We start from the raw sequence: 22,086 nt of genomic DNA, 5'->3' as shown, positions 1-22,086 counted from the left end.
CGTATTTCCCAAAAAATGTCACCAGCAACAAAACCGAATGTCCTCGTTTTTTAATCAGTCTATACAACAACTGAACATACTGTACAATCTTCAGAGCGTTCAACAGCAAAGAGACAAACATTTAGTCCTCTGGAGTTTACATTATGTTCGGTACACAGAAAAGAACACACAGAAGTACGTCAGATTTGGCATATTAACAAAAAGCCCAGCTTTTCAAGCTAGAGGGCGTAAGGCAGTGACTTTTATAATATCGTTTTTTTAATGCATTTGAACATTTTGGCATATTCATACAAGGGGGGGGGGGGGGTAGGGGAGTACAGTCAGTGCATTTCAGGTTCACATTAACAGTTTACGCAAAAGCTTCTAGAAGACAGCACCATAATGGCCCTCACCAGGCCATGTCGGAGGACTCTCAAGAGCATAATCACGACTTCACCATTGATTCCACAGCTAAACCGGAGAGACATCCTACGAGGAGACGACTCTCCTGAAGATGAAAGTTATCCGTTAACATTTGGTAACAGTGTCATGACTCTAAAAAGGTAGAATAAGGTGCACGCTATACAAAAAGGCAAACGTGTCGGTTTTTTTTTTTACCATTTCGGTTTAAACAGAAGTCGACGACACGGCACGAACACTGATTTCAATTAAACAACCCGTCTACCAATGCATGTCTGTTCTTTTTTTTAAGTCTTGCTCTAATGGATAAGAATGGATTTGCAGATACAGGTTGACATTAAAATTACACACGTTAAAAAACAGCTAAAACTCCTGAAATAAAAATTTAAAAAATGACAGGAGACCCTGTAAAAATGACTTTCTGACTTTTCACAACGTGTGTTTCAAACTGTGGACATTGTGTGTTATAGATCACCTGCTAGCAAAAATGCTACGACCGTTAGCTTGAAAACCCCCTTGAGAGCCGGCGGAGTTGGATAATTGCAACACAGCGACGTTTCCACATCCAACAGTCCAGTAAACATAACAGTTAATATTTGTCAAAGTGCTTTTCGCAAGATGTACAAAGACGGGGGGGGGAGGGGGTGTATACAGCACAGATATCACGTACAGTAGCAAAAATGACACACAATGTTTCGTTCATCTCGAGTTGTTTTGTCGTAACGGACCACAAATGTGCAATATTTACATTTCGAAAGCCCTTTTTCAGCATGTGCTGAACCTCAGCCAATCATTTCTCTTTAGACGACTCCGCCTCTCGGCACTACTTCATTACCCTTCTAATAAACACACACACACACACACACACTGCATGTGTGTGGACGGTCTGTTAAGACAGCTGAGACTTCTGTGGTCAGTAACCAATAAGGAGGGAAAATGCCAGAATTGATACAATTGAAAAATCGCAAAAAAGGTGCCGGGTAATGACACAAAATGAGGTGCGTTTTACAGTGTGTGAAGTCGTGATTTAAAATAAGCATTATAATGCAATATTAGTTTTTCTCAAAAAGAGACTGCAAGGCCCAGTGAATGCAGCGATTTATTTTTTCATCACTTCGGTTATTCAAAAAAGTTGATATTGTTTTGTCCAGTCGACGGCGTTTTCGCTGCAACAATACACCAGATTCTCCGTCATCTTTTCCGTCGGTTGAAGTTGAATCGGACTCGATCCACCTTTAGTTTACAGCACCAGCAGCACTCAACACTTCTCAACACTTACAGGTATCACATCTGGCACACAAATCCGTCGGTCCGCCGTCTGTACGACTGCCCTCGTGCAGAACAAGGCACGGTCGATATGCAGTCCAGTCTGATGCGGGCTGCTGCTCCACGTTTCACAAACGTGCAGTGAAAAAGAAAATCTGTACATATTTGTTCTTGATGTTGGCGCTGCACAGCTGCCTCCCTCACACAGAGCATTAGTGAGTTAACTCTGCTTCAATAAGCGCACCGCCAACTGTAGACGTTCAGCACAAAGGGATCGATTTCACTCACATGACACCTTCTATAAAGACAACATAGCGAACAGTGTAGCAGCTTCGCAACTAAAGTCTAGCCTGGCAGTCAGAAACTCTCAGGGGAATATACGCTGTATACATCTACAGTTATTCTATGATCAATCCATAGCAACACACGTGGCACCTTTGCATCCCTGTCGTCCTTCTATGACTAAATGTGTTTACTAGGACTTTAGCCGCCTCGACAGTGTGGGTTTCTCATGAAAAACATTACAATGTCGTCAGCTCATCACTGATCGCACTCCGATGCAGCGGCGTCGGCCCTACAGCAGGGCGTTAGACATGTTGCTGTTCTGCCAGCGCAGGCAGGTGGTCTTGCAGTGCTTGTACAGGTGGGAGGACTGGCTGAAGCGCTTGCCGCACTTGAGACACGCGTAGGGTTTCTCTCCCGTGTGGACGCGGATGTGTTTCTTGCAGTCGGTCAGCGTGAGGAAGGTCTTGCAGCAGATTTTGCAGGCGTATTTGCGAGCCCCCTCGACCACCAGGACGTTGTGCTCCGACAGCGCCTTCTTGCACTTGGACAGGACGTCCGCCGAGGCGCGGGTCAGCTGCGGGAGGAGGGAGGTGGGCCTGCCGCCGTTCATCCCGTACCCGCCGCTCTCGTTCAGTAGCAGAGGACTCGCCAGGCTCGAGGAGCAGGACGAGGCGGCGTCCTGGAGGAGGCCGCCCGCTCCTTCGTCTCCTCCCGCGCCGGTGGGCGTTTTCGGAGCGATGCGTCTGTAACCTGGGTAACCCAGGGCGGCGGCAGTCGCTGCGCCTGCTCGCCCCAGGGAGTGGAGCCCCAGACTGGAGCGCTGGAAGTCCAGACCGAAGGGATCTCCGCCTCCACGCCCCCCGCCGCCACTTCCCCCACCGCCTCTGGGGTTCCCGAAACCGTCGTGCAGGGGGCGGAGGAACAGAGACTCGGCTTGAAGGTTGTCTCCAAAACCGCTGCGACTCTCGCCACCGAGCGGACCCGACTTCAGGAGAGAGGACGAAGCCGAGCCGAACGGCCTGCCAGCTTCCTGCCTGAACAGGAAGTGGTGCGCCACTGCGTCGCCAGTCGTCGTGTTGGGGAGGTCGTCTTCACCAGTGTAATCCTTGGGGCCGAGGAAGCTGGAGATGCTAAAACCGGATTTGCCACCCAGCCCGCTATTACACCCGAAGCCTCCTCCGACTGCCATGCCGCTCTTGAGGAGCAGCTGGGAGCCGGGCTGCAGCAGGGCCTCGGAGCTGGGCTGGGGCTCGGAGGTGAAGCTGCGGTCGCTGCTCTCCGGGCTCAGCTCCGCCTTCTCCTCCTCCTCCTGGCCTCCGGGCTCGGCCTGCGATGTCACGTCGCTGATTTCGTACGCTGGCTCCGGCGAGCTTAGCGGCTCTCGTTTAACCACAACCTGCGGGAAGCAAAGGAGGAGTTTTTACACAGCAGCTAAACTAAAGCAGCAGGACTCGCACGCAGATTGGTTCTTTACTTGCACATATGAGTAATTAAAGAAAACTTTACTTTCTCTTTGGATTATGATTCAATTTTTTAAATAGTTTTTCTCTTCTTATTCCCACAAAATGTTTTATCAGTAGTTGGGTTCATTTTGTAAAAATGGATAAATAAATGACTAAAAATTTGAATTAAATAAAATCTTAAGAAAAGAAGAAAATAAATACATATTGGAAGACTGTCATTTGCAAGTTCCGTCATCATTTCAAGTGTTAATGTGTAGAAATCGTACAGATGTCACGACCAGATGTTGTTGCCCGAGGCTTCACAGTTACTCACAACAACGACTCAAGCAGCATCTTTACCTTCCGTTCCTGTTCTTCTGCCTCTTCCTCCTCTGCCCCCGATTTGATCTTCACCCCTGCTCTGTTGACCTGGAGGTCCTGGTCCTCCATGTCCTCCTCCTTCCTCACCCCTCCCTGCATTCTCCCCGAGTCCTCCCCCTCACAGTGTCCGCTGTCCGACTGGCTGGGCATCTGCGGGTCATCTTGGGGCGCCCCCACCAGGCCGGCAATTGCGCCGTCCAATTTGGATTCGTCGCCCATCTTGCGGGAGTCCGGGGAGAGCAGCGCTCCCTCCTCCCGCTCCGTGTTCGCCCCTTCTTCTCCCAGCAGCCCCAGGTTCGGGCCGGAGCTGCGCTGCCTCTGCCTGGGCCTCTCCTCCGACAGGGCCAGAGGGGGCTTGCGTTTGTGGAAGCGTCGGATCGGGAAGGAGGCTCTCTGTTCCATCACCCTACCGCCGACCACGTTCCCGACTCCGTCCTCCTCCATCCCACCCAGAGCGGAGCTCACTAAGCTGAGCCCCAGCTGCTGCAGCAGGAAGGAGCGCTGCAGCTTCGACGCGGCGGCGTTTGCTGCGAGGTTAGCGTTGGCTGCGAGGGTGGGGTTTACCGCTGTATCTGCGACTTGGTGATGATGCTGCTGCTGCCGTTGCCTCTGCTGCTCCTGCTGTGGGTGGTGGAGGTGGTGGTGGTGGGGGGATCTGTCGGACAAGGGGGACGCGGGCAGGGTGCGCGTGGTCAGGTAGTGTTTGCAGGCCTTGACTACATTGTTGAGGTGCAGATGCGAGGCCGCGAGGAGGATATCCATGACGTTGCTCTCCCCCAGCATCAGAGTCGAGGTGTACATCATGTCCACCAGGGCGGCAAAAGCTTCAGCCGTCACCACCTGCAAGCACACAGGAAGTTGATTGTCTGTCTGTCTCTCTTTGTGCCTTTTTGCCTCTTTCTGTCTGGCAAACTCTCTCTCTCTCTCTCGCTCTCACTCACACACTCACTCACTCACTACTTCTACTTCTAGTAACTACTGCCCTCTTTTACACTATGACAACATTAAGACCCAAACCTCGCTGTCCAGCTGGATCATGTTCATGCTGGAATCTCCCTCTGCGACCGTGAACAGCGCGCGGAAGTGGGTGCTGCAGGCTGCCAGCACCGAGCGGTGGGCCTTGAAGTGTCTGCTGCCCACCACGATGACGCAGTCGCACAGCTGACCGTGGACGCGCTGGTAGTTGAGCTGCTGGAAGATCTGCTCAAAGTGGCCCGGGAAATCCATGCCCCTGAATTTAAATCAAACATTTACTGCTTCACCATCCTCACGTCAACTGATTATGAAATGATGAGTGTGAAGATGATGGTGGTCTAAATGAGAGTATGTACAGGACACGTGAAAGTAAAGGTGGGGTTAGAGTGAGTTTTTACACAGATAAAGATGTCTTCATGTGCCCGTTTTGTTTGGGAAAGTGTTGATAAAGAGACAAAATAATCAAAACCTGTGATGGGGTGAAAGGCTGCTGGTAACATTCCTTAAGGTGCAAATTTAACAAATGCACTACAGGAATGTACTACTGTTTGTCATGTGTTTGTTGTGTTGCAAATGGTCTGCATCTGACTGAATTCCGTTGTGCATCCCTGTTTCATAAAGACAATAAATTATCTTAAATGATTCTGTGGAGCTACAAAAATTCCAGGGAGATTGTTAATTAAAGTGCACAAAGAGCAATGCTTTACAGTGGGCTTAATTACACGTTATTACGTAATATGCTATGGCATATGCTACAGAAGCATAGCCGCACAGTGAAACGTTACATGTGTAACGACGTTACAGCTAGCACATCTAGAGGCTAACACATGAAAAAGTTAACGTTAGCTAGTTAAAAGCATAGCATTACGGTGAGATAACAGAGACAGTAATAACATTACCTGGAATTCCCCGAAGTGGAGGTAACAAGAGGCAGACGCGAGAGGCCCTGGCCAGAAACTGACACGGCTAAAGTTAGCTGGCTGTTCACCAGCAAATCGCCTGCTAGCTACAACAGAAGCAGCACGTTAGCATACGGTCACCTGGCTGGGCCGCTCGTTTGTATCGAAACTGCCGCGCCCCCCTCCCAATCAAGTGCAGCTGGTTAGCATTTCTGTTGGTGCATCCCACATCCCCATGCGGTCCCACCACCTGACACTTTACTCGCGATGAATGGTTTAGCTGTAGGGGCGAAAGCTGCCCGGTGATGTGCGCTCACGGTGACCGCTCGTCTCGAGCAGCCGGACCCCCATGAGCTGGATCCGTCTGCCGGTGTCACCCATGCAGTCAGACAAAACAGTTTATAAGATAGATGGTGACTGCCAATCAATGTCCGGGTCAGACATGCATGTTTTTATTTGTAATAATGTGTCACACTCAGACGGGGTTTTCCCAACCAGACTCACAGGGTGGCGCTGTTGCATCACTTCCATGCCCGTGACCTCGCCGAGTTGAAGGGCTGCAGTTCTGCGTGCCTCCACGCGGTGTCGCTGGTAAAAGCATGTGTATTCAAAGGTTATAGAGAGTGTCAAGATAATACCCTATAACCCTGTGGTAAACCTTCTGCCAATGTATTTTTCTAACTTAATTTTATAAAAACGCTGCTTTGTGCGGCGTCGTTAACCAAAAAATATCTGTTTTTACACCGCTATACAGTGCGTAACGGCGGCCGTGAGCTGACAGAAATACATCTTAGCGAAAACGGAAGTACAATGGAGTGAAGCCTCTTGCGTCCAACTCGCAACAACAACTATGGCTGCCTCCTGCTCGTTGGTGTGTTGCGAAGAGGAGAGTGATTCCGACAAAGCTGTTATTGGTGACTGTCTTACACACTTGTTGTTTTGTCGAGTATTTGTTTTTAGAAGAATGAAGTAATTAGAACGGTTGCAGTAAATGTTGGGTGGTGCTTCATTTGGTCTCTGTATTAAACACCCGTTTGTAATGCACACGTGGGTGCTAGCAACAGGGCTAGTTGTTTATGTTGTGCTTACTGGAGTGTTTGTGTTAAATTACATTGCTCGGTAGTGAGAACCCAGTGAGAAAAAGCATTGTTCATAAAGTTGTTTTATCTTGTTAGTCGCAACTTGCATCCATTAAACACGACGTTAACGTGTATATCATTCGGTATGTGGCCATGGTGGTGTGAAACCCAGGTATCGTTGTTTCTCCTTCTCACAGTCCGCTTTTCCAACGGCAACGTCAAAAATGCCGACAAACTGGATTTCACGATGTACAAGAACACAGACGAGAGTAACCCCAGGAAAAAGAGCAGGCGGATAATGGTGAGAAATACGAGTGGCAGCGTTCATGTATTTGCACTGTGACACACACTAAAGGGTGTGTGCATCGTTACGTTTCATGAACCTTGCTGCACGCGTGTCTCCTCCGTGTCTAGGCTGTGGAATCAGACAGAATGTCCTACGTTGGAAATAACTTCGGATCCGGGTCTTTGAAATGTAACAACCTCTGCCGGTAGGTCGACGCATTGTTCTTTATTTGTTGCGATCGTAGCGCAAGTTTCCACCGTGAAGAGAAGTAGTATGTGTGCTGTTTGCTCGTCTGTGCAGATATTATGTGGGAGTGCTAAACAGGGAGACCATGCAAATGCAGGTGCACGCGGCTCAGCTGTTCAACATGCAGCCTGTCATACCAGGAGAGGCGAAGGAGGAACCGAAAGCCCAGGACACGACCCTGACCTACAAAGACAAGGTGCTGGGATGTGTCCAGCTCTTCTTACAGTTAGAATAGAAGAAGAATGAACTCTAACGTCTTCATCTTGTGGATTGTTTCCTCTCAAGGTGGATTCTTTGATTGAGGCGTTCGGCACCAACAAACAGAAGAAAGCTCTGAGCTCCCGCAGGCTGAATCAGGTGTGCAGTGATACCCTGCACCAAGCGGTGACCAAGGCTGCCAACACCGTGATCAACCAGAAGGGTCTGGAAGGTAAGCTCTGTGGAAGTTAGTGGTCTATAAATCAACTACCAGTCACCTGAGGGCCCACCTCAAAGAACGGTTGGGATAAATAAGGAGAGAAATGGTTACGTTTAACTTAAATACCTAGCTCCACAAAGTCGTCTTCTGTTAATCTATTTTTTTTTTCTTTCTCGTCCCTCAGCTCTCCAAGAGGAAGTTGCTGAAACAGAGGCCCAGGGAGACATTGCTCTCTACCTGCCCCCCTGCAATGCAACCGCTGACAGACCTGAGAACGTCTACTTATTTGACGACCGTATCCTTAATTTTCCTCGTGTGTGTGTGAACACGAGGGCGAGCATGAACTGCAGATGGGCGGAAAAGATAACGTTGTGTGAGCGAAAGCTTGTTTATTTTATTTTTTTCCTTAATTGATACCCGCAGTCCTGAGTCCAGTGGAGTTAGGGGCTTTGGAGCAGGCTGGCTCCAAGATGGCGGCACTCACCTCTGAGGAGATGCAGAAGATGCGAGACGACGGAGGGTAGGGCGACGAAGGGCTCACGCTTGCTGAGACATTTCATGTGTTTCCTTGCGTCCTGATGTTGTCTGTACTTTCAGGTCCTTGTGTGTGGCGAAGCACCTGGAGAACCTGCCGACCGTGGGCGAAGCCAGAGACAGAGGGGCACGCCTCGCCTTTTACCTGTCGATGCTCCTCAAGCTGGCGAAACAGAAGAACGTCCACTACAAGTGTGAGTTGTGTTTTTCTTTTTGCCTTCATCACACGCGTGTGTCAAAAGTGTTCCCAGACACGTCTCTGGGCCGGCAGGCTAACTGTGATTTATGTTTCCACCAACAGTTGGGCAGGAGGAAGGCTGCCCTCGCATCGTTCAGAACAAACTGCTCAAAACGTTCACCGTGGAGACTTTCAAAAACGGCAGGTAGGGCAGAACTTTGTCACTTTAATCATCTAGATATTGTCTGAGATTTTAGAATATCATTATGTCTGTTTCTGGTTTTAACGGCTATATCACGGTGAAGTGATGCCATTTAACTGAACTTACCAGACTGCTCAACCCCCCCGCCCGCATTGGTTTCCTTTACCCACTTAATCTTTATATCCACATTACTGATGATTATTTATCAAAAATCTCGTTGTGTAAATTTTCAACATATAACCCTAAAATATCGTCTCAATATTGATATTAAAGTATTTGGTAAGAAATATTTGCTTTTCCTCACATGACCCAGCCCTGCCCAATATACCCCCATGTTAAAATGCCCAAATGTACAGCGGACAAAGCATGTTTACAGCCTGGTATCAGTGTGACGTCAGAGAGAACGTCCATATTTTGTGTGTATTCTACACAGATGCATTTATCAGAACAGAGCATGTAGGTCTTACAAATAGAATTGTTGTTGCACAGATTTCTTTGAGAAAAACATTTCCTCTGAATTTCCCTTTTTTTTTTCTCTCCTTACCTTCTTCTTCGTCAGGGTCCAGAACATAGTGTCGTCATCGATGCGTGCTAAATTAGCGGCGTACTCCCTGGCCCTGCTGCTGCACATGACTCACATGACCGGCGACCTCACGCTACTGCACCGCGACCTGAGAATCACTGAGGCCAGGTATGAATAGAAGGCATTTGTTTATGGAAACTGTAATATGTGTCCTGTTTTTAAAAACATACAGTGCATTTAGAATGTGTCTCAGTGTGTGTGTGGGGGGGAGGTTCTGCAGTTTGTAACACACAGCCTCTTTCCTGTTTACGTAAATGGGAATGTTAGTGGTATAATGATTTTTATTAGACAAATAAACAGTTTAGGATTAAAGGGCAAGAACCGGAATATTTAGTGCATGTGAATGTAGTGTGTTGCATTTAATGAATTAAGAACACTTCGTATTACTAACTCCTCTACATATATTGATGTAAATAACTTTTTTTTAGGTTCCGCGTATGGCTAACCATGACACATGGAGCTGTGAATTGTATAATTCTTGTTGTATACAAATGATCATCATGGCACATAACACACCGGCAATGCGAGGTCCATTAAAGAACTCTGCATTCAGTAACGGGTGGCTTTGTGTCTCCCTACAGGATGACTGAAGTAGCAAAGTCGATGGGACTGACTCTAAGTAAACTGCCCCGGGGGAAGGCCGACAAGGCTGAGCCGCGAGACACAAACCGGCATGCCTCTCTGGTTCTGCCTCTGGTAAAATACGATCCGTTCATTGAGAGGCGGAAACGTAAGAAGATGCACTGAGGGTCACGATAAGAAGCGAGTAGAGAAGGAGCACTGTAACAATTGGAAATGCCACAAACAAGAAGTGTTTATTAATGCGTTTTGTAGACAAATAAAGTGGTGGACTTTGAGTTGTACATGATATCGCTACTTATTGCTTACAGTGCAAGATACAAAACGAGCGGACACATTGGAGATGACAAGAGAACATCCGGCGTCGACGGTAAAAACAGAGGCACATTTGAAGAAAGCACATATTGCACACCTAATATCCGTTTCCCTCTATAACTGGCTATCACCAGATGAGTGTGTGTGGTTGCACAAAACGCAGACTCACCAGGATATGGATCTGTGCAAGCAGAAGTGTGGCCTTTTTTTCTCCTCTCACTATGAACACTCTCGCTCAGCTACAATCATTGAATAAAATAAACAAATCCATCAAGGCGCAGCTTTGTTTTGTAGCGTGGTTGGAGCTGACATCTCTGAAGCCCGAGACTCCTGATTTATAAAAATGTGCTCTTCCCAACCAGCGAGTCTTAGAAGCAAACGTGACGGAACCAACGAAGTCTACAGCAGGTCTGCACATGAATATGTGAACGTAAAAAACAGTTAAGTTAAAGCTTCAGTATGGAAAAGATGGAGGGTGACGACGATGCTTTGAACTCCAGCTCCACTTCATCAGCCAACATTTTGTTGAGTGCACTGGCCATTTGATCATAAAGTTACGAAAGTCTGGTTTCAGATTTACAAAAGGTTGTGGCACCCTAAAGTACTGGAAGGGGGAAGGCCCTTTTAGTGGTTAGACTGGGAGCAGTTACTAGACCTAACAAGAGGGCATCATTTTGGAAGGTCTTCTCCGAGGAGGAAGGTCAGAGCGCTCTAAATGTTCGGTGTATATACACAAGTTCAGAAATGAGAAGACGCTGACCTCCGTCAGTCCTAGTGGTTTCTGAGTGCTTGCCAGCGTTCACAGGATGGAGCAGAACATGCTGCCACTGTGGCAATTACTCTCCACAGTGGCACTGATCCGGGTCGTCATGGACATTCCCAGTCTGGAGGGATACTGGGACGAGGACAGGCCAGACGGGGAGCTGGCCAACGGACGAGCTGGAGGGTTTTCCAGAACCCAGGGAGGAGCAGATGTACCGCTACACGGAGCAAAGAGGTAAAGTAAGAGGTAAATACCAGTTATTCAGGCGGAACATTCATACAATAATCAGGAGCAGTGCAGATGTTAATCATGCAAAAAGTGAGGTTACTTGGGTTACTTTTGGGCAGCAGAAACACTGAGATATCACCGTTTAAAATGATATGGTGAGACTGGACAAAAAGTAACATTGGAGTATTTAGGGGGATCAATTGACGGCAATGAAATATGATATAAGTAAGTTTTCTGGAGTGTATAACACCTGAAAATTTGAATCTTTAGTTTTTCTCCAGCTTAGAATGCTCTACATAAGGAGTGGTCATCACAGAGCCGGCCGCCATGTTTCTACAGGAGCCCGGAGCGGACAAACCCAACACTGGCTCCAGACGGCACCATTCACGCTTGGCACACTGTTTCTATCGGCCACCTCACCGCTAGATGTCACCAAATCCTACACACTACACCTTTAATATTGTTCTGAATCTGCTCGTTTGACAGAATATGATTTTAGCAGGGCAAACATTTCCAGAAGAATCAACCAGACAAAGGCTGTGTAAAAAATGTATTACTTAACTATAGCATTTATTGTCTTAAAGCTTTTTGTCTTTCCAAAATGATATCAAATGGCTTGATTTTAAGTCAAACCCTAAATGTTCTTTGAAGGAGGATCCCCAAGCCAAATGTCTTTTATTCACTTTAGAAATTGATGATTTAATGATTGCTGATACTGACCAAAACACATGCAAACCTGGGACTAAGGGGAGTACTGGTCTTACTGCTGCTCCCTGTGTCTGTCCGTCATTATTTTTGGCTGAAAACAGCCGTCTTCTGCAGCTCGGAAAATGACCCTATGAGAGCGGCGAGTGAATCAAAGCTGCGCTGCGACTCGTTATAAAGCCGAGGAGAGCTGCAGATTCAGGAGACGATTGTCATCGCTGTGATCCACTAAGACACAATGTTCTACAGTCTGTGTGTGGACAGGAGAAGAAAAGGGGAGATGAGAGAAGACCGTAAAGCCACGGAGGGTCTGAATCTCTGGCTTTTTTTTTTTTTTGTCAGTTGCCTAGTTACCTGTTATTATGCCTTAGAACACTGTTGTTGCGCAACACACAGCTGTCATTGCCAGGATCCATATGTAGCAGCGGCTTCTTGTTTCCCGGGTGGCCCTGGAACAAGAGATTGTCATGGACGACACCTTTCACCGGCCCGAGCACAGCAACGCCACAGCCCTGTGCTGGCTGGACACGGTTGCGCAATACCTAAAGACAAGAATTGAGAAACCTATAAGAATGTACATACTGTAGGTGAAGTGTGTTTTGTCATTATGGAGCAGTGTACAGTGTTAACTGCTTAAGCCTCAGGTTGATCTCACCTTGATGTCAGTGCTGCCAGACACCTGGATCCCGTAACCACGGTTCCCAACGACGTCATTCTCCACAATCTGCCCGTTGCCGCAGAAACTGACACCGTGGCCACTGTTTTTATAGACGCCGTTGCCGCGGAGCTCCGCTCTGCAGTCTTTCTCCACCGTGACGCCACCGCGGCCGTTTTGGAGAATGCAGTTCGTCACCAGCCGGGTCAGCTGGCTGCTCTGCAGCACGGCGACGCCGGTGCCGCGGTTGCCGTTAACGAGATTGGCGAAAATATTCAGGGGCTCGCTGCTCTTCACGTACAGACCCACCGCTACGGAGAGAGACGGAAAGATGGAGGGACCGTTAGAGACGGGAAGTGAACAGCACTTCTATTGCTCTACGGGTCGGCCAGTACCTCCATTGTAGCTCATGCAGTTGCTCTCCACCAGCGCCACGCTGATGGAGCGGCGGGCAGAGTGGCGCTCGTCCTCGCTGTCCAGATCGCTCTCCCATGCGAACAGCTCCCCCTCTTCATTCTCCTGCCCTTCTCTCCCTTCTCCCTCCACCCCTCTTCTTTCCCCGCTGCCCGCCTCTCCACCCTCCTGTCCTGGCCAGTTCCCCTCCCTGGCCTCCATGTTCTCTGGGTCTTTCCTGCAGAACACCGCCAGCCCGTACATACAGTTGTGGGTGATGTAGTTCCCCAGGAGCTGCGGGAGGCTGGATGACATAACCCACACACCGCAGCCTTTGTTACCTGAGGAAACAAGACGGCGAAATTAAGTGCCGCGGTCGGTAGAGATCAAAAGTGAGCCGTTATGTGAAGGTACATGTACGACGCTGCTGTCATCAGGCTGAAATTACACACAGTAGACGTGATTTCCCTCAATAAGTCCGCGGCCTCTCTCCCCCACCACGACACCGTCAGAGTAGCCGTAACAGATGTGGTTGTTCCTCAGGACGGGGTCACCACCTCTGCGGATGTCCACACCCCCCCACTGGTTCTCTTTGATCACATTCTCTGCAATTGAAATGTATTTATATGTAAGAAAAATAATGGTGCTTTTCCTTTTTGTAAGTGGTGCAAAATGAAGACTTCAGTGGAGATGTTATCACCTGTTATCATCCCTCTGCCATTCTCGTTTATAGCGATGCCCGCCGCCTGGCCCTGGAAGATGTGATTCCCACTAAGAGAGCGAGAGAGAGGAGGAGGGAGGAGGGGTCTTATGTAGCAGTCTATTTATGTCAGCTACTGCACCCATAGAAACACCACACTTTCACTGTTAAATGCTCGGCTGTGTATAGCAGCAAAATATATACCGTTGCGCTGCAGCAGTCAGTGGTTGTGAAATGATGAAGCCGTACAACACAAGTTTTACATTTGAAGGGAGGGGTAGTATGAACACCATAACATCCAAGCGATGGGACATGCAGGGGCTTCACATTCCCTGTATTTAGATTCCACACCTACCTGACCACAGGATTCCCGCTGAAGAGAATATACACGCCCGCTTCCTTGTTGTTATAGATCAGGTTGCTCCGAATTGAACCTTTTCCGTTTCCAAGGACAACAACCCCCGATCGCAGGCCGCTGTGTATTTTGTTGCACTGTGGAATGAAAGGGAGACTGATTATGAAAACTAAGAGCAGTTCCGAAATGACCTCAAAAGAATCCTTAAATCTGTAGAAGCAAGTTTGGTGCGGTGGTAATTTGACGAAATAATCGTATCCCTGAGAGACTGTCTAACGCTCTGGGGAGAAGCTAATAAGTGGACCTTATTTTATCAAATGTGGGTATTGTTCCCTTCTCACTGGGCCACCATAAGTGGAGCAGCAATTACCACAATGATGGGGTTGGCCCCTTTTCGGATGTCCAGCCCCGCCTCCCCATTCGAGTGGATGTTGTTTTCGGCGATGAGGCCCTGAGAGGAGAGGCGCAGGAACACGCCCGACGCCCGGCACTCGCACACCTCGTTTCTCAGCATCACCACCTGAAGGAGGTGAGAGAGGAGATCAAGTATCACTCAGAACTGGAAACCGCCGCTTAATTAATAATGATCCGAGCTGCTTCCTTAACTGGATACATGACTCAAAAGGTGTGCATCTTGTAAAAGTCATTGATCAAGTGAGACTTAAACGTGTTCAGATACAATCAAGAGACACTCCGTAGGTCTGAAGAACGTTCTTACCGTGGAGTTCTGGATGCAGCGGACGGCATAGTTCAGCCCACGGAAAACATTGCCCTCCAGCCGAGCCTGCCCGTAATTAGACAAATGCACGCCGCCCTTCCCCTCCCGGAAGAGGCAGCGTCTGATGATACAGCCGAGGGTGGAGGCCGCCAACATCTGAGCCTCCGGGTCCCTGTCGAGTTCCTGCTGAAGGGTGAGGGCCACGGGGGTCACAGACGGCGGATCCGGGGAGGAGGCCAGTGGCAGGGAGCCATCTGGTCGGGGCTTGAGCAAATGGGAAAGGCCATGGTGGTCGCAGGGGATTTTGTAATCCAATATAAGTGGCTTTTTGCTGTGGTTGGGTCCTCCTGCATCCCGGTTCGCCTCCTCTCCCTCGCTGCGATCGCCATCACTCCAACCATCTTCGATCACTGTGCCCTGACACACTGCATCCACCCCAGTCCTCCTCTGCCAGTCTTCGTTGCTCACATGCTCCTTTTTCACATTAGCACTGGGAGTTTGATGCCCGCCAGCGGAGCCAGTCAGAGGGCCTCCGGGAGGGCTATTGATCCCAGACGCGCCGCATGACGGGAGCGTCCTGGCCAGAGCGGCCAAGTGTTTACAAGCCCAGTTCCTTTCCGACGCCGGGGGACCCTCGATGGTCACAGAGGCCGTGTCACTTCCCGAGAAGTCACAGCTGTCCAACAGACTGAGGACGACGCCCAGCAAGTGGGCAGAGCTGCCCTGTGAGAAGGAGCAGAAGCGAGCCTGGCAGGTTCCCGGGCCGCGGATTTGCAACTGAGCCCCCTCAAAGTTGCAGTTATCCAGTTGGACGTGACCCCATGACGTCTAGAGCGGAGCAGGGAGATAAAGGTGACTGGAGTGAGACAGATTCAGCAAGAAAGAAACGTGTGAGGTGAGCAGACTCGGTTATTCTGAAGACATTCTGTATACCGGTAATAAGAAATACACCATGACAAGATGCTACTTCACCTTGTAGACCACGGTGGAGAACCAGGGTGGCATGAAGACCAGATTACACAGCCGGGCAGTAGGGCACTGCTGCTCCATACACACCAGGAGGGCCACCTCGCCCAGCCGACCCAGCCCAACCAGCTCCACGGGCACCTTCAGTGCCACTTCGGCCTGCTCCTCATACACCCCTGGGTGGAGAACCACACGGTCATATGGCCCCACCACCCCGAGGGCCCCTCGTAGGGTCTCAAACTCGCATCCGGGCCCCACGTGCCAAACCCTGCGGTCCTTTCGACGACGGAAAAAGAGGAGGCAGGCGGAGGACTGGAGCTCCGGTCCATTTTGAGTCCAGGTGCGGGTGCACAGGGCGTGCTGCTTCAGGGCTTCTCTCCAAGACGGGGGCTCCTGGTGGGGCTGACTGGGCCAGTTGGGGTGTCTGCACTCGGGGCAGCCTAAGCAGAGTTGTCTCCAGCGGGTGTTGTCCAGTGAGAGGACGAGCTCCCGCCAGGCACGGCACACCTGGCAGCAGCGGCCCAGGTCAGGGAGCGGGAGGTAGGCCAAGATAACCCTCCACAGCTCCACGGGGAGGCTGCCCTCCTCCATGGCAGCAGAGACACTGCGACGGGAGGGGCCTGGAAACACTCACACACACGTGCAGTTAAGGCAACAGACACCGCGAGCGCCACTCGTTACACAATAACAATAAACAATTGAGCTTGTTAATGGCCACACAGATAAGCTACCTATCCACTTCTACAGTGGCCAGCTACTATTGTATCTCGCTAAACTGTGTTACATTAGCAGGAATAAACACGTAGCGAACCAGACGTGGTGGAAATGACCCCGTGAATTCGATAACGTTATTTTTAATTGAACGTCTCGTGACTAAGTCTTGCACGTAGGCCTGCGACATGCGCCTGCGTTTAAAGTGTGCTACGATAAATGACGGTTCGCTCGCTCGGTAAGTTAATATTTACCGAGTTATTGCCAAACCGCGCGGAACTGATGTTACAGCCACAACATCAACTAACACAGCAAAACATCGCCTCCGTTAAAAACACGTCTTTTACCTTTTACCAGATGGCCATAGTTAGACGAATCAACACATGTTCGTTGAATATTCAGTGCAGCTATTTTTCCAGCGTTGACGATGCACGTCTGTCACCGCTTCCAGAGTTCATAACAATCCGCGATGCGTGCAGATGTGCCATCGATAGGGAGCTCAGACGATTGCTTCCAGTTCACGGCAAGAGCCCGTGAAACAAACAAGAGGGCTGGCTCCATCTTCCGCTTCCCAAAGGTGGGCGTTAACCTTATGGAAGGAGGCTGCTGTTAACGTCGTCATTAAACCCCATGTGAGACAGACTGCACGTGTGCACTTAAAGCGGATGCTGCGGAGGACAGGTGGCGCTTTAGTCCTTGCCTCTCACATCTCTAAGTGTCCCCCATGCTTTTTATGTCTTATGATTAGTTCAATCCTCAACTCAGCTCACTGGTTGGAAAGAATAAACGATAAGATGCGTCTGCCCTGTCACTGACACACAGGCCTACTTTACTGTAATATTAAAAGTGCTGTCATTACATTATAACACCAAGAGTCACAATTATGTGCTGTTTTTCCCCCATTCAGAGTTTTTGCTTTCCTTCAAATTGTAAGCAAATAGATTTGAATATGAAATCCATTTTTTAAACAGCAAGCAAAGAAAAGAAGGGGATTTTGTCACAATTTTCCCATTAACACACGAAATATATATTCATCAATTTGTTTTTCTGATTCTTAAATAATCAAAACCCAAGACGGGCTTCAGGAAACATCCTGCTGCAGTTGATTTGGAGTGTGATTCCTCCGTCTTCTCTTCCAGGAGGGCTTTGGCAAGGCTCCGGAGGATTCAGTAATCCAGCTGGAAGTCGCTTTCACAACCCAGTGGTGTCCAATAACTGGACCCAGCTTCAAAGTAGGTTTTTATTTTTTACTTGCAGCTCTTGCCCAAATGTGTGACATTGCTGAACTTCTTCTGACTAGTTTTTGAAGGTCTGAAAGGGATACATTTTTTTTATTTCAACTTCTACCTGGCACAATATGACCATAATATTCATCAGGCAGTGGTTTTACAGCTGTGTCATGGTAAACGGAGCAGTACGACGAAAGTTCAAAGTTACCTGAGATCGTATTGTGGCAAGATGCTGCGTTCCATTTGAACAGAGAAGTGAGGTGAACTCGAGTGTGACGTCGTTCCCAACTACAAATTCTGATTTCTGAGGTGAATGGAATGAGTCGGCAACAGGCAGGTGGAAAAAAAATGGGCCGCAAGAAAATAAAGCAGACCAGGATTAAGAGCTGTCTGACGTTGTGACATTTCAAAGGGCGATTTGACTCCTGGCTTTCAAAACCATGTTTTCAATAAAATTTCAACCCAGAAACCTAGCAGTTTTATATTTTGTTAACTAAACACAAACTAGAAGTTCAAGGAACTCTTAATATCCTCCTTTATCCAACTCCCGTTCTGGGGATTGATTTATTCTTGTCAGTGTTGCCTGGGTATGTTCCCTTTTTGTCCCCAGAGGAAACATCAGAGACACACACATGGACACTGTTTTTCTAAAGGTCGATGTTGATGAGGCTCAGGTAGCATAAATGATGCACATTTACAAACCTCCATGTAGTAATTAACTGAACACGTTAATGTGTTTTTACCAGGATTCAACCTCAGAGCAGAGCACTGACGGTATGACTTCATGATTCAATCTATTTCTGTCAATGATATCAAACAGATATAAATCATGGAAATGGTCGAATTCAGTTCTTTTGAATAAGATAAGTTAGAATTACATTTTTATTTCAGAGTTTGATCAAAGACAGAAGAAAAACCAATAAAATAAAGATGTTAACTCGTATACAATAGAATAACAATTATGAAATGTAAAAGAATACGGACACCAGTGCAGAATAGAGTAGCAATAAGAGTAAGGTAAATAAATGCACTTAACAAAAGCCACCAAAAAAAAAAAGCATTTGAGTTCCATGGTGTGCAATGTGTGTCCAGGAGGTGGCGATGTCCTCCCACTGACTATTCAATCCGACTGCAGTCGCACTGTAAAGCAGCATTGGTTGAGAAGAGACACAATCAGAGATTAAAAGGTTATTGTAGAGTCCAATCTGAAAGTGTTTCATCAAATAACACATAATGTGTTGACATGCAAAGTGTCATCATAATAGTTGCGACTTGGTTTAAAACAAAAGAGCCAAGCTGAATTTTTGGATGCGTAGTATATTACATTCAAAGATGGAACAATGTGACGCCAGCGAACATTTTAGAATACTTTTCTAAAAGGTCTGTATTATTGTATGTATTTATTTGTCTAGATGTTCTACAAGGCCACAATAAATCAACTGTTCTGGTCAAATCGTGGATTGAAACTATGACTTGAGAGAGCTTTTAACAGATTTCTGGTTGTAAATCATGTCCCAATTTATTCACAATCATTGTCTTAAAGCCGAATGCTTTTTTGAAGACATAGGCGTAAACAACTTTATTATTAAATATATCTACTGTACATAATCTCTACTGTAGAAAACCTACAAAGCAGGCTGATGAAAGAACAGCAAGGCTGGAGTTCTACTCTACACGTGAATTGAATTCTGTCTTGCAGTCTGCAAATACACCAATATACTATTACTATTGTCCATTTACTTTTGTGCATTTAAAAAACATTTGTTATATGATTGTTCATCCTGCTTTACATTTGAAATACAAGACATTGCTCTTTGTGCTCCACCAGCATAACCCGTTCTTCCACTGTGAGATTCAGTGGTGATAACAACTCTAAAAGGTCCGTCTCTCCATCCGAGCCAAACCTGAGAAGGTTTGTTCTTCAAGTACACATGTTCACATACATACATACTGAATTTTTTTAAATCACCTTTCATTATTGACTTTGTTTTTCGTCCGATCATGTACTTTGGTCTCCATGATATGTACCCATTTAGTCATGTAGTAAAAATAAAACAAGACAAAGAGCATGCCATGAGGTAAGCATCACATATAAATCTAATGCCAGAATATTTAAGTTCGGGGAAAAAGAAGGAAACAACTAAATATAATAATAGTGAGTGAAGTTAAAATAAAAAATGAACTCAAATAATAATAGTTAAGTTAAATAAATAACATTAGAATGAATAAGGAACTCGAAGAAAGTAAAAGGTTGATGAAAGATGATTACAAAACGATATAACAAAGAAAGGGACTTTAGAGTGTCATAATAGTTCCCCCCGACTCAGCTGAATAATAACACACTTCCCCAAGGGCCAAATAAGAGAGGTATAATAAAATGCAGGAAAATTACAAATTTCAACATCATCTTAACTTAGTATGAAATTGCTGAATTGATAAAAAATATTCATGACGCATTTTGAAATTCAACACCATGGCTCGCGATACATTTTAATTATCATTTCAAACATGTTTTTATTTCCTAATTTAAGTTTTATGATTTAGACTGGGGCTTTTGAGGGACTTTAATATCTGGACAGAAACCAAGTAAAGCATACTGCTGATGGCTAAGTGCACATCACAAACAGGCACTTTACACAAATCACAGTGGACATTGATGCTAGCGACAGAGAGAGTATTATTTCCAAGACATGGCTATTCTTTATATGTTTAAAGGCCCAGTGCAAGATTTAGTGGCATCTAGTTGAGAGTTGCAGATTGCAACCAACTAAATACCCCTCAGGTCAGCCCTCCGGTTCCTAGTGTGTTGGAGAACTATGGTGACCTTCAGGTAGGGAGAGTTATCTTTAGGACTTTAGTACAACTGGAGCTACTGTTGTCAATACTCTGCTTTTCCACATGACTAAATAATTGTAAAAAGAAAAATACATATTGGTTTTCCATGAAAAATACTCATTTCCTCATATAAATAAAATGAGACTAAGAATATGCGATGATGTAAGCATTATACTGTGTATTAATCCAATACCAGTAGTTTTAAGTGAGTGGACAAAAAAAATTTGTAAGTTTAAAAAAAATACTAATTCAAATAGTAGAGGGAAATAAATAACTAACCAAGTAAAAGGTTGATAAAAGATGATTTTAAAAACGGTATTTGAAAAAAAAAACTACTTTAGAGTATGTTATCATCATGGTTCCCCTGACTCAGCTTAATAATAAAATACACTTGGCCAAAGAAGAGAGAGGTATAAAATACATTAGAAAAGCAAGGTCAAGAAATGGGCCATTCAAATTTAGTTTAATTTAATTACATTTTTTTCTCATTCATTTATCATCTTTGGGTTCTAATTATATTCAGTGCTCGCATGGTTAATCAGATCCCTCCATGTCTGTCTTTGTGATTTCTATACATGTTTCTTGCCAAGAAGATAGTAATTGACGTAATGTTTATGAGTTTCACAACACTCGCTTTGCCAGTTTAAGACTGATGGTTCACCAGATTCCTGGAAAGTTAAGGAGAAGTGATTACTTATGCATAATACTGAATACCTCCCACACAGTTGCCTCAAAACAGTCCTTCAGAGCCTCCTCGGCTCCATCGGTCCATCGTCTAACTGTGCGTGTCACAGCTGGCTGCTTCTGTGCAAGAGTTTACATGCATCTACTCCTCCCTCTCTTTATCTACTGGTCCAGTTGGCATGCAGGGGGATGATTTTCTTATGAAATTGAATCACTTGGAGATGAAATTGAATCACTTGGAGGGGAGTTATCTGGAAACTGGAACTCTGCACCAGTTAACACATCTTATCTGAATGCTAAGGAAATGTGTGTCAATGCTCCCTTTTCCTATCTCCTTTGGCTTACATGGAGCCATCCTTTTCCAAAGGAAAGGAGGTAATGCCGTCCAACAAGTTGTTGTCCACGTTTAACACAATTCTAGGGAATTTGCAGTGTCACGGCAGCAACGTGGAAAGTGCAATAACAAGAAGCATCAGTTAAAAAAAGAGAGAGGCCTATATAAATAATTTAACAGCAAAAGAGCAAACCATATACCGACCCAGATCCTTCGTTCCTCTGTCCATTCATCATCGTAGTTGCAATGCTGTTTTCTTGTTTGCCTGCCTGCCAGACCTACTGCCATTTGCTGTGTGTTTAGCTCGGTTGGCTGTATTCGCCCTGTAAGCTCTGTTAGCCAAACTCACCACAGGACTCTGCTGCCCACCAGCTGCTAACGGATAACAAGCTCCACTCCTACTAACATGAGAAGTTGTAATCTGCCCTCGGTTCAGTTTGTCATTTGCTAAGCAATAGATATATACGTATACATAAAATGGTCTTACCGAGGCATGCAAATCAAGAGAGGAGCAATTCGTAAACTGCAGCGGAAACAAGAGTCCAAACTGAAGCCGATGTTTATCACTTGCAGCCCCTACCGGCTGGTTAAGTGTAATGAGGATTCAGCAGTTCATGACCTTAGAAAGGTCAATAGAAATGTGTCAATCCCTTCACCCACAAAAGGTCCTTGTGCATACGGTCATAAATGAGCACTAAAAATATTAGGCTGATGAAACGAGAGATTAGTCGTGGACAGACAGT

The 22,086-nt window shown here is 46.7% G+C and overlaps 3 protein-coding genes across 3 annotated transcripts; 1 reads left to right on the top strand and 2 right to left on the bottom strand.

The window, feature by feature from the left end:
* Nucleotides 1-137: 137 nt before the first annotated feature.
* Nucleotides 138-5,842, bottom strand: zbtb5 (zinc finger and BTB domain containing 5). The gene is made up of 4 exons (XM_079278446.1): nt 5,648-5,842; nt 4,791-5,004; nt 3,753-4,613; nt 138-3,346 (listed from the first exon to the last, which is right to left on the bottom strand). Exons 2-4 carry the CDS (start codon nt 4,998-5,000, stop codon nt 2,240-2,242), a joined length of 2,178 nt encoding a protein of 725 aa, XP_079134572.1. The 5' UTR covers nt 5,001-5,004; nt 5,648-5,842; the 3' UTR covers nt 138-2,239.
* Nucleotides 5,843-6,473: 631 nt separating this feature from the next.
* Nucleotides 6,474-10,030, top strand: polr1e (RNA polymerase I subunit E). The gene is made up of 11 exons (XM_079277993.1): nt 6,474-6,561; nt 6,924-7,027; nt 7,141-7,217; nt 7,313-7,454; nt 7,544-7,688; nt 7,861-7,971; nt 8,100-8,196; nt 8,274-8,404; nt 8,512-8,593; nt 9,150-9,281; nt 9,755-10,030. The coding sequence occupies exons 1-11, from the start codon at nt 6,498-6,500 to the stop codon at nt 9,918-9,920; spliced, it is 1,251 nt and encodes a 416-aa protein (XP_079134119.1). The 5' UTR covers nt 6,474-6,497; the 3' UTR covers nt 9,921-10,030.
* A 138-nt stretch (nt 10,031-10,168) lies between these two features.
* fbxo10 (F-box protein 10) lies at nt 10,169-16,747 on the bottom strand. The gene is made up of 11 exons (XM_079277992.1): nt 16,609-16,747; nt 15,557-16,170; nt 14,585-15,412; nt 14,237-14,386; nt 13,867-14,003; nt 13,512-13,582; nt 13,264-13,416; nt 12,814-13,152; nt 12,419-12,729; nt 12,118-12,305; nt 10,169-11,047 (listed from the first exon to the last, which is right to left on the bottom strand). Exons 2-11 carry the CDS (start codon nt 16,139-16,141, stop codon nt 10,867-10,869), a joined length of 2,943 nt encoding a protein of 980 aa, XP_079134118.1. The 5' UTR covers nt 16,142-16,170; nt 16,609-16,747; the 3' UTR covers nt 10,169-10,866.
* Nucleotides 16,748-22,086: the final 5,339 nt, after the last annotated feature.

The sequence above is a fragment of the Melanostigma gelatinosum genome, assembly GCF_949748355.1.
Source record: "Melanostigma gelatinosum genome assembly, chromosome: 11".
Lineage (NCBI taxonomy): Eukaryota > Metazoa > Chordata > Actinopteri > Perciformes > Zoarcidae > Melanostigma > Melanostigma gelatinosum.
Note: the sequence above shows the minus strand (reverse complement) of the source record. Positions and strands in the feature narration are given on the sequence as shown.

What these genes read in the sequence shown, in the direction of transcription:
- zbtb5 (XM_079278446.1), bottom strand. Translation starts at nt 5,000, where the DNA reads ATGGATTTCCCGGGCCACTTTGAGCAGATCTTCCAGCAGCTCAACTAC. An exon ending in TGATCCAGCTGGACAGCGAG is followed by an intron (nt 4,614 to 4,790) that starts GTTTGGGTCTTA and finishes GTGTGCTTGCAG; the next exon opens with GTGGTGACGGCTGAAGCTTT. An exon ending in CAGAAGAACAGGAACGGAAG is followed by an intron (nt 3,347 to 3,752) that starts GTAAAGATGCTG and finishes TGCTTCCCGCAG; the next exon opens with GTTGTGGTTAAACGAGAGCC.
- polr1e (XM_079277993.1), top strand. Translation starts at nt 6,498, where the DNA reads ATGGCTGCCTCCTGCTCGTTGGTGTGTTGCGAAGAGGAGAGTGATTCC. An exon ending in GAAGAACGTCCACTACAAGT is followed by an intron (nt 8,405 to 8,511) that starts GTGAGTTGTGTT and finishes TTCCACCAACAG; the next exon opens with TTGGGCAGGAGGAAGGCTGC. An exon ending in CTGAGAATCACTGAGGCCAG is followed by an intron (nt 9,282 to 9,754) that starts GTATGAATAGAA and finishes GTCTCCCTACAG; the next exon opens with GATGACTGAAGTAGCAAAGT.
- fbxo10 (XM_079277992.1), bottom strand. Translation starts at nt 16,141, where the DNA reads ATGGAGGAGGGCAGCCTCCCCGTGGAGCTGTGGAGGGTTATCTTGGCC. An exon ending in GCTGCATCCAGAACTCCACG is followed by an intron (nt 14,387 to 14,584) that starts GTAAGAACGTTC and finishes CACCTCCTTCAG; the next exon opens with GTGGTGATGCTGAGAAACGA. An exon ending in CTGGCAGCACTGACATCAAG is followed by an intron (nt 12,306 to 12,418) that starts GTGAGATCAACC and finishes TCTTGTCTTTAG; the next exon opens with GTATTGCGCAACCGTGTCCA.